Source organism: Colias philodice, chromosome 15 (genome assembly GCF_061535455.1).
Source record: "Colias philodice isolate Cphi_HAF_F1 chromosome 15, ilColPhil1 Martin Lab GWU primary, whole genome shotgun sequence".
Taxonomy (NCBI): Eukaryota; Metazoa; Arthropoda; class Insecta; order Lepidoptera; family Pieridae; genus Colias; species Colias philodice.
In genome coordinates, this window is record NC_143100.1 from 6,224,137 (window position 1) to 6,235,776 (window position 11,640).

Consider the following 11,640-nt stretch of genomic DNA (forward strand, 5'->3'; position numbering starts at 1 on the left):
AAAAATGATGGTGTGAACGCTGGTACCGGTGGGTTAGTCGCGTGGGCGTTAGTCGAACTCGTCGGAAAAATAGCGAAAGTCAAACGATTTGTAACACAAAAATTTTAGAATTTACCGATAGCCCATAAAAAAGAAGTAGGCGGTAGTGTCATGCCATACTTTTCCGGTATGACTTACAGCCCGCCATACCGACGCGAATGTGTTGATTTAAAAAAAACAATTATTCAACCATTTGTACCAAGCTAACTTTTGCACAGGTAACCATCGTCGTGCAGCCATTTACGAAAATCGCCATGCCATACTTTTCGGACGATTCCAAATGGTCGCCATACCGCCGAAAATCTGCAAATTTTTTTTATTTCGCCTATCTTTTTGTACCAGTATTGCATTTGGCTTTTTGGAGAGTATTTGATAAAATGTGACCATTATTATATTTGCCATACTTCTAGTAGGGGGAAAAAGTGCTGTCATACTTGAAAAATAAATTTATTATTAATTTATATAAGTGAAGATTTCCAACACCAAGATCTTTGAAATTTTGTATTTATATTCGTTGATCCTCAAACTTACAGGAGAAATAAGTGCCATACTGTTACAAATCGTTTGACTTTCGCTATTTTCCGATGAGTTCGACTAACGCCCACGCGACTAAGCCGCCGGTACCAGCGTTCACACCATCATTTTTCTTTTTGTCATTGCGTACTAAGAACCCTGTAGAACCGCCATCCTGTTACAAATGACTCGAAATTTTGTGTCAGTATCTCCCGGTCTATACATTTGTAATTGGATGAGGCGTGTCGAGTTGCAGCGCATCATATGCCAACTTTTTCGTATTCATTGTTGCCTAAATATACCATACCTACCTTTATATTATTATTATGTACATATTGTAAAAATATACGTAGGTAGACGAACTAATTTTATATGAAATTTTTTATCCATTAAAAAAGCCTGATTGTTTTAATTCTGTCCATAAATGAATTGACTACTTTTTCTACATGTACATTTTAATTTCGGCTATCTAATTTCTTACCGCTTTCTTTTTTATGAATCTCACACGTCTTATTTACGAGATTGCTTCTAACGATAGCAGTATGATACTAGCTAGTGTAGTAATAGCATAGAATAGGTACTCTAACAATAGGTATCTAAGAAATAGTATTCGTGTTGTCCTGATGTTAGAATCTTCATGTTACGACCATATCTAAACATAAAAGTAGGTACGATCTTATGTCAAATTTTATGATTTGTTCTCCAAGGATGATGATCAAATGCTCCTAGATGAAATCAAATTGAAGTTTGTATTTGCGTTTAAAAAAAAAATAAACCAATGCTCGTTTATTTATTCCAGAAGACACACGGCTCTCATCATCAGCGCCGTCCCAATGGGCGCGCGTGGAGCCCACAGAGCCTCCCAAGAGCCCGTCCGCCAAGAGCCTCACGATACGCGACTCGTTCCCCAACCTGACGGAGAGGCCAAGGCTGGATAGTGACGTGGGACCCTCGCTCAGTGCAGCGGGGAGTCAGACTTTATGTAAGTTGAAGGTAGTCTTTCGTGTTTGTTTACGTAAGTTCTCTGTTTGAGCAGCGGGGGGAAAATTTTGTAAGTTTTACTGAAATAGTTTGTCCTGGTTATTTATTTATGTGTATTGTAAGAAATAAGACGCGAAGCTAGTTTAATATTAGTTTGAATGTAATAAGAATGTACTGCGATTCTACACAGCTACCTAATTGATGTAGGTAGTTGATAACAAAACGCAGCTAGTCAACGACTATTAGCAAAGTGAGGGTAGTTGGGTCGAACGTCGTATAGACAACGTCTGAGCACCATGGCACGATTCGTACGAATGCGCCACGAGTCAAAGGAACGCGGCAATTTATACTATTCAACAGCTAAGCATGTTCGGACAGGAAACAGTGACAACTAAAATGACAACTATTCATCCACATAAATATCAAATCAGAAGTTACGTCTAGTATTATATCAGGCGGGGTCAGACTTCGTGTAAAGTTTTGTACACTGGTGGTAGTTCATGGTGTCTAGGATATTGCATGCGTTTGGATTGTCTATATAGCTTTGCAAGATTATCGTCCTATACAATATATTGAGAACTAATAATAATTAACTAACTGAATACCCTGTAATAAAAATAAATATTTTTATAAAGTCTTAATGTAATTACAGTGGATGAAGTAGACGGTGTAGAGGACGACGAAGACTTCAACAAATTGCGCAATGTGCGGGAACAACACCGCAGGGACAAATACTTGCAGCGGCTCATGGCGAGATCGATTAGCGCGCAACAGGTAAATTAATTTATTTTAGTTGAACATTTATTAATTTGTTTTTCCAGTAGAAAGCTTTGCTGGTCTTGAGAGACAATTTAGATACATTCCATTTGTCTAGATGGCGTTACATTTATAATATTTGAAAACATTTGTGACCTTAATTCTTAGTAACAAAACCTTGGTTTTGAATTTTGCCGCTATTTATTGGACAAGGCCATAAAATAGACCTCGACTAGACTATCAACTGCCCTTCATCTAACATTTTGTATCTACTGTGTTATTAACGTCACTGATAAAATTGCAATATATAGTTATACCTAGATAACATTACATAACATCGTAAAATTATTTTGTAAATTTAATTTATTTTTTCCAAACAAGTAGGCATAGTTAATTAATAAATATTTTCCGATTACAGCAAACGGGAAGCGGCGAACTCTTAGATACAGATGTTTTATTAGAAGAACTTATGAAAATGCAAGCAAAGCTCACCCAAGAAGAAAACACTAGCAAGGAAAAGATATCTAGTGACACTTGACACAGTTTTATATTCTCTTGGGATTAACGCGTCTCTCGAGATCATTCCAGTATTAACGATTGTGATAATTTACACTATTTATTAAGTACAGCTTTTGAAATCATGTTATTGTCTATAATATGAATAAGAATAAAGTGCAAATAGAAAATTTGTTGTTTCTTTATCCTCGTTTAAATAATATTTCCATTCATCTACCCCGTCTTTATAGTAGGGGAGGCCAAGAGGGGGATTTTGGGATTTACTCGAGCGCGTCAGATTACTATAAGGGACGGTACCTTAGCTATTCATTAGTACCTCTAGTCAATATGAGCAGTTATGGTTGGTGGGTGCGCTCAGGGGCCCCGCTGGAAAATTTGAATAATCCATAATTCCCTAAGGTTGAGCTCGAATCGTCAGATTAGCAAAATGGGGACTTCTTATATTGTAATTAACCCCCCCATATATTAATCTGACGCGCTCGAATAATATTACTTTAATTTTTTACCCTTTCTTCATAGCGATTAAATCGCCACTTAAATCGTCAGATTAACGTATACTTTTTTTCAGTGACGTCCTGGAGCATGCAAAATATCAATATCTAACGCGCTTGAGTATTTCCAAGCCAATTTTTTTCTTTTTTAAATTAAAAAAAATCAAAAAACCCTTCCCCACCGCTAAAAGTGAAAACATTATAGGGCCTTTTTTTCTCGCTATGGTCTAATCTACCAATTCTAATAGGTTCCCGTGACGCTCGAGTAAATCCACATTTAGCATCCTGGGCTCCCCTACTATTATACGCTGAAATAATCATAGTCCAGGATCCTTCGCCCATTTTTGCAAGTGATTACTATCAAGCTAATTTTCCGTGAGTAGCTTTATTTTGATGAAACGCCCAATAATTTGCTGTACGAAACTCTCGATTGGGGTAGCTAACAGATGTAACAAGGATAAAATGTTTTCATTTGATGGTTCTCAAATATTTACAATGCAATTTGTAGGACAATATGTTTGTTGAATTATATAAATATTAATAAAGTGAAAACAAAAAAATCAGCTGGTTAGTAATCATTTATGATTACCTCGTTATCGATACACATTGGAAAGAGGGGACTCTTTGATCAAACCATAGATTTTTAGGACAAATATTTTTTCGAATAATTTAGATAATTATCTTGAGATTGAACTAAAAAAAATTCAGTTAAGTAGTAATAAATATTTGAGAACCATCAAATCAAAACATTTTATCCTTATTACCTCTGTTAGCTACCACAATCGAGTTTCGTACAGGAAATTATTGGGCGTCTCATCAAAATAAAGCTACTCACGGAAAATTAGCTTGATAGTAATCACTTGCAAAAATGGGCGAAGGATCCTGAACTATCAAGTTGAAAGCAATCTGCCTGTTAGGTCTGTCGACTGTCCTATACAAACCAATACTAGTTTATTTCTTATCTTCATCAAAAACTAGCTTTCCGCCCGCGGTTTGAGAGAAAAACTCGCATAGTTCCCGTTCCCGTGGAATTTCCGGGATAAAACCTATCCTATATTACTCGTAGATAATGTAGCTTTCGAATTTTGAAAGAATTTTTAAAATCGGTCCAGTATGTAGTTTATGAGCCTATTCATTACAATCAAACAAACAAAGTTTTCCTATTAATATTATAATATTAGTGTAGATAAATTTGGGAGTCACATCTAAAGTTGGAAAAAGTCGGTTGTTTTTAACATAGGCAGTTATTTTTATTTTACTTGTTATAATTTCAGACTTATTTTTAAGTATGGTAGGATGTAAAATAAAAGAAATTTTATATTTTTACAACTTTATTAACTTAACAGCTACAAGACACAGCTTACAGCTTGAGCTTTGTCCTCCTCCAGTGACGCCTCTTAGCGTTGTAACTGTAAAAAAAGGAAAAATACATTAATACTTTCTCAAATGATGAGGCAAAAAATTAGGTTTATTTAATACTGTTAAATCAAAGTAAAAATCATAAAAAAAGTTGACCAATTAGCATTCTTTGTACACACTTTTCAGTTAAAGGGATATTATATTAATGAAAACAGAAATACCTACGTATTTTCTAAAATTATTTTGTAATTTATCATACACCTAGGTTAGTTTTAGTGTGTGCCTATTTAACACCTTTGATGGGTATTTTCACATATTATTTTATTTCATATTTACTGATAAATAAAAGAAATAAATCAAATCAGGAAACTGAGAATCTTTATAACAGTAGCCAACTTTCTAGACATTAGATGCAGGATTTTTTTGTATAAAGTCAGGGTTGTTGACTGACCATTCATAAAATAACTATTTCTGTAGGTGTATTTGTCATATTATAGCATAAAGTATGGTGTACTTATTGCTCAATGGCCAAGAAGTTTTTGTTTCCCACAAAATGTGGGCAGGCAAACATTTTGTGGGATTTTGACTTTTCTTGCAAAGTGGGATTACACAATGTGGGTTAGATAGCCACCTTATGTTTAATAATTATTAACAAAATAAAGAGTTGACACTGTACATAATATTATTATGTGGTAATTGGTAACATCTTAAGCTATCCAACATAATGTGTACTAAGTACAACAAATGCACAGAATTTGTAATAAATGTTATATTCAATACATTTTTTGATAATTCAATATACCCTATCATTAGTTAAAGATTTATACAAATAGTACACAGAACATAAAAAAACAGATTGAAAACATGATTTATCTTTTGGGCAATAAATGAACTCAAGGAACTACTGACGTTATATTCATATTTATTTCATTACACTGGAAACAAGCAAGACTATTTATTTATTACTTATTAGTTATCATCATAAAAGGCAATATTTTGTGTTATCCAGTGGAGAGATTGATGCCTTGTTGTACAAATTACTCCAAACATCAAATTACTATAGGACATAGTTAACATACTGTTGAGATTTGAAACATTTAAGTTTTAAAAAACAATGTTACCTAGCATTGCTACAGTACACGGTACACACAGCAAGATCGTCTTTGCAAACAATAAGTTTGCAAACATACAAATGAATTTTTATGGCAGCTTGTCACTTTGTAGCTTTAGAAAACGGAATAAGGCCAATTATTTTAACTCAGAAGATAATATTCATTAAATAATTACTTACCGAATGGTGTTTCCAGTACGCATTCTTACCCATTGGGGAATGGGACGGTTTTGTTTAAGCTTTTTAGCGAGCTTCCGCTTAATAATAAATGTCTTGTGGGCCGACTGAAAAGATAAGAATTGGTTTTACAATATTACAGTTACAAAAGCTGAAAAGATTATTTAAATATATTAAGATAATTATACAAAAATCTTAAGACTTGAACCAACCATTATGCCTCCACCGCTGTCAAAACAAGAAGAGTGAAACTGACATACGTCAATGGATTATTGATTTTTTTCTTCAAACAGATAAAAAATATCTATGGTCGTTATAGTCTTTGTATTACCACAGATAATTTAATACTATACTCTTAACTATACTAGTAGTATGAATTAACCTGTGGGTATATTACGATCACAGAACACAGATTGATTTAGGGTGCATTGGGGTAATTCCGGCCACGAGGTAAATACGTATAAGTTCAATTAATACGTAACTAGTGATAGATTAAGCAAATATTATGTATGCTAAGAATATCAAACCTATATATCTTTATGCCCTTCCTTCACGATACTTATGATAAAGCGATGCTCTGAAGTGGTGTCAATTTTCTGAAATTACCCCTCATCCGAAATTGTAACGTAAAATTTACCTCTTTTCTCTTTTCTACTAATTCTTTGTTATGAATTTAGTTTTAAAAATGTTTCTTTGATATCATACTCAAACTCAAACTCAAACATTTATTTATTCAATTAGACTTCTTGGAGAAGCACTTTTGAAAGTTGCTCTTTTAAATCATATCAGTATTACAATTTAATTTTACAAAATATGTAACTGTATTATATTATCATAATATGCCAGAGAACTGTCCTGTGGTTTTTACGCGATAACCCTCCATGGGTTTTTATCTTCCATATATTCCTTAATGCTGTAATAAGGCTCTCTGAACTAATACGTTTTTTACACAGGTTTTTTACATAATTTTTAAATTTAGCACTACTAAACTCTTTGATACTATGAGGAATTCTGTTGTAAAAAAGTAGTTATACCTTGGCCCATAAATGAATTTTTAACTTTAGCTAGACGATAAAATGGCATTTCAATTTTATTTCTGTTCCTTGTGCCATAACAGTGTCTATCTCCTACTCTTGTGTGTAAGTCTGCGTTTTTGTTTTCATATAAAATGTCATTAAATATATACTGTGATGGTACAGTGAGGGATACCAGTATTCTTAAAGAGATCTCTTAGTGAATCCCTAGCACGTAAATTATATATAGAGCGTATGGCTCTTTTCTGTAATATAAATATAGTTTCTATATCTGCAGCCCTGCCCCATAGCAGAATTCCATAGGACATAATGCTATGAAAGTAGCTAAAATAAACCAATCTAGCCGTGTCTACATCGGTGAGATGCCTTATTCTTCGAACTGCATATGCAGCTGAACTAAGCTTAGCAGCGGTGGTGGCAACATGGGCCCCCCATTGTAGCTTCTCATCTAGTGTCAAACCAAGGAAAACAGTGGAATCCACAGGGTATAATACCTCCCCGTTTAAAATAATATCCCTTTTTACCTTTTTTACATTTGCAAGGATAAATTCTACACAATTTGTTTTTTTTGCATTTAATTATAAATTATTAGCATTGAACCAATTGGATATGCGTAAAAGAGCAGAGTTTACTTCGTCAACATTTGTGTCATGTCTATCCACATTAAATATTAATGAGGTACCTATCATCTGCAAACAGTACTATTTCACACATATCCTGCAAATAATAAGGTAGGTCATTAATATACACTAAGAACAAAAACGGTCCGAAGATAGATCCCTGCGGAACACCTATGTTAATCGACGCACCGCGAGATATCTCTCCATTAACAACAACGGTTTGTACCCTGTTCTGAAGATATGAAGCTATGAGGTCCTGAGCTAAACCTTTAACACCATAAAAATTTAGTGGAATGTTCTACACAGTCAAAAGCCTTAGAAAGGTCGCAGAATATCCCTAAAGCATTCTTTGAATTTTCCCATGCTTTATATATATGTGACAAAAGAGCTATTCTATTCCCGCATCAGTGGTAGAGCGCCCCTTTGTGAAACCAAACTGTTTGGCGTGCAGTAAACCATTTGATACAAAATGACTACATAATTGGTTTAAAATTAATTTCTCGAAGACTTTGCTCAAAGTTGGTAAAATAGAAATTGGCCTATAGTTATAACAGTCTTCTTGGTCACCACTTTTAAATAGAGGAATAACTTTACTAAACTTTAATAAATCAGGGAATATACCACAGTCACAACATTGATTAAATATAAACGCTAAATGGTTGGCAATGTTTTCTATAATATTATTAATTACTAAATTTACAGACATTCCCCAGAGATCACATGTTTTTTTTAAGTTTAATGTTTTAAAAGTTTTAACAATTTCCTTTGCAGTCACATGTCGCAATTCAAATAATACATTACACTCAGCAACATGGTCCCTCAAGTAGGACTCAGCAAGCGCTGATGACGAATTTATATTACATAGATTTTAATATGGCTATTATATAGCTACATTCTATGAATAAATTTTACAGTACGTGGTTTGTACAAATGTTAGTTTTTAGTGCCTAGATACATTTTTATCTCCATTATTTATGAAGCTTTATCGTAGAAAAAAAGCGAACAGCATTATAATCCACTATGCGTAATAAAGCAAAAAGCACTTTTTATTTGTAATAATACCGACTAGATAAGTTAGCTGGATTATTTATTTAAATTTACAAAATTGATCATCTATAAAATGAGAATATATTTTAATCATTAAAGTATAATATTTAGACTTGGTTAATACCGTTGCATCTATCGCGGATGCATGCTCTAAATATTATTTCTATGAGCAATACGCATGTAATACATCCACTTTCAAGAGATTTTTCTATTTTTAACGTGATAACGTTTTTAAAATCGTTTTAGTCGGGTGACCTCACGAGCGCGATCGCAGGTATAACGAGAGAGAGACGGACCGATCTCCCGTCTCATCTCGAGCGCAGCCACTGCATTATGTTATCATGTAAACATCTCGATCGTAAACCTAATTTACAAACAACCAATTTTTTTTATTATTTTCAAGAGTCAAACACATGGTCAAACAAGCATGCACTTATACCGTAACTTCATAGCTGTTCAGAAAAAGTGAGATGTCTTTGGCAAATGTCTATTGTCAAATGTCATTTGTCAAATGTCAATTGTCATTTTTTATTTAATACAATTCAAAAACATTAATACAAATTGAATTTGTAATACATTTTCAAAGTGAAATTATATAACCTTATGTTAATAACTTTAAACGAAACAAAATGAATAAATTGTTTACATTAAGCCGTTTTAAACAAATCTTAGAATGTCGTTCTATCACCATGAAAATATCAGCTGATGGCAAGGACGTTCCTAAGAAGAAGTTTATTGAGAGCCGAATTACTTTAATTGGCTCAGATAATTCTATTTCAATCACTGATCTCAAAAGTGCACAAAGTTTATCAATGAGACGGGACTTAAAATTGGTAAAAATTCAGGATGAAGATTCAAAGACGCGACGACCGGTATACAAGTAGGTATCACCATCATCGTAATCATAATCATCATAAAGGTCTTCTATTAGGGTCTTTGCTTTAGTCCATCACATATTTAGCAAAGTGGACATTGATGTACATGCGTAGAAATTTTGGTTCTGGCGACATGATCTGTCCAATTGCTTCAGAGATATGCATAATGTGAGGTTAATTGAAAAATTAAATTACCCAAATTATACCAAAGTAGTCATGAAGAAAAAAACCTTTATTACAAGTAGTTTATAGTGAGTTGGGGTAAGACCGGACGGATTTTAGACCTATTGAAATGGTCTAGCAAAAGCCCGATTTTCTCAGCACTAGTTCAAGATTTACTAAAATGATGTTTTGACGATTTTTTTTGAAATCCACTTAAAAGGCGCGCGGCTCGTTGGAGCGACGCGCAGGACCTGAAGGTCGATGCAAAACAAAATGATATTGCACAGAATTTTGCCACCGTAAATAAATACGTAATAATTTTCGATGTTTACGTTCTTACCCCATGTCCTGACTTACCCCAACTCACCTTTCTTAAAATTGTTAACTGTGTAATGCATATAAATAATCTGTGCAACCTAAATTGTTTTTCATAATTGTTTAATTGCGTACAGTTTCTTGGACACAATCAATTATTTGTATAATTATTTTAATTTTAGACTAATGACAAATGCAGAATATCACCAAGAAGAACTTTCTAGAAGGAAAGAAAAACAGGAAAAAAGAGAAAACAATTTTATAAAAGGACAAAAGCTCTTGACACTTTCCGCACGGATAGCTGAACATGATTTGATGACTAGAGTTAAGAAAATTGGCAAGTTACTTGAGAAACAGTATGAAGTGAAAGTTGTAGTATCTGGTGGTGAAAAAGAAGATGATGCTCATTATGTTAGTATTTATTTAACCTTATGTCTACACAGTGTAAAATACATGTTAAGGTGGAAATTCTTATATATGTATACCTTTCCTGTTTGTTTTTTCTTCTTTCTTTCACATTGCAATGAAGCACTAATCATTTATGATTTTTGAGTCTGAATATAGGGGGCTAGATACTACTTTATACCAAATAGATAGATAGATAGCTACTTTTTACCAAAGTTAATCATCTCATTACCATGGGAATTTCTTTTGACTATGTGGACAAAGCAGCAAGCAGAATGCAAGTTTTATGTGTAATATCTAAAACATGTGGTTTAGTAACAATGTAAATAGACTAATATAATTTCTCTAATTAAAATCCATAATATTTTATAACCAAGAAAATAAACATGAAAATTATATTTCTTGTTACAGGAAAGGATCTATTCAATTATGGAGAAAAACCTGCAGTCCACCAGTAAGATTGTTCAAAAGAGAATTAAAGGCAACACCTTAAGGTTCCAGTTTCTGCCATTACGGCAAAGTTCTGATGAGGGAAATGACTCACAATCAAGTCAAAAGAATGAAAAAGATGGCCCCCTATGACTAGCCGTTATTATAGCATCTGTATTATTGACAAAGTATGTGATTCTAAGTAAATATATTTTTAAGTCGAAAAATACAGAAAAGAATATTGAAAAAATGAGTTATTCTAATGACTATGTTCTAAAGAATTCAGAATTTGATAGTGAAGATTTAGTTTAAGTGCTTTATTATTTAATAATGTAGTGTTGTTTATTATAATTAAATAAAAAAAATTAAATTATTATAGTTTTTTACATTTTTTATTATGTACATAATATTTATATTTATGATTATAATGTAAGAAAAATTAATAATGTTAGTAAAGGGATGTGAATGCAAATATTAAAAATTAAAATTCACATCCATTTACATACTCAGCCTACAATGAACAAGCAACAAAATGTGAATAATATAATAGTGCAATAAATTATTCTATAGATATATCTACCTACTAAAAAGTAAAAATGTATAAACTTGCTATGAATAAAGTATGCAATTATTAAACATTAGTTTATTAAATTATTTTTGTCGTATAATAATTAACACAAATCAACTGACCAATACAATTCTTACTTTTAAAAAAATAAGTGCTTTGTGCCAAATGAAGACCACTTGAAGGAAGCAGTGAAAGATTGCTCAGCCAACCAGTAGAGGACACCCGACACACCCTGTAATTTG

General features: G+C 33.0%; 3 protein-coding genes across 4 annotated transcripts in view; 2 read left to right on the top strand and 1 right to left on the bottom strand.

The window, feature by feature from the left end:
• Positions 1 to 2,975, top strand: part of LOC149482251 (bestrophin-4-like) — a 39,919-nt gene extending 36,944 nt beyond the window's left edge. For both annotated transcript variants that reach the window (XM_089703787.1, XM_089703788.1), the window contains exons 11-13: positions 1,352 to 1,534; positions 2,186 to 2,307; positions 2,708 to 2,975. In XM_089703787.1, the coding sequence (XP_089559913.1) occupies positions 1,352 to 1,534; positions 2,186 to 2,307; positions 2,708 to 2,827 (425 nt within the window). In that variant the 3' untranslated portion in view covers positions 2,828 to 2,975. The remainder of the gene's footprint in view (positions 1 to 1,351; positions 1,535 to 2,185; positions 2,308 to 2,707) is intronic.
• A 1,634-nt stretch (positions 2,976 to 4,609) lies between these two features.
• Positions 4,610 to 6,265, bottom strand: RpL39 (ribosomal protein L39). Its single transcript, XM_089704246.1, has 3 exons — positions 6,156 to 6,265; positions 5,947 to 6,050; positions 4,610 to 4,705 (listed from the first exon to the last, which is right to left on the bottom strand). Exons 1-3 carry the CDS (start codon positions 6,156 to 6,158, stop codon positions 4,657 to 4,659), a joined length of 156 nt encoding a protein of 51 aa, XP_089560372.1. The 5' UTR covers positions 6,159 to 6,265; the 3' UTR covers positions 4,610 to 4,656.
• Positions 6,266 to 9,162: 2,897 nt separating this feature from the next.
• Positions 9,163 to 11,101, top strand: mIF3 (mitochondrial translation initiation factor 3). The gene is made up of 3 exons (XM_089704527.1): positions 9,163 to 9,524; positions 10,179 to 10,407; positions 10,813 to 11,101. The coding sequence occupies exons 1-3, from the start codon at positions 9,274 to 9,276 to the stop codon at positions 10,981 to 10,983; spliced, it is 651 nt and encodes a 216-aa protein (XP_089560653.1). The 5' UTR covers positions 9,163 to 9,273; the 3' UTR covers positions 10,984 to 11,101.
• Positions 11,102 to 11,640: the final 539 nt, after the last annotated feature.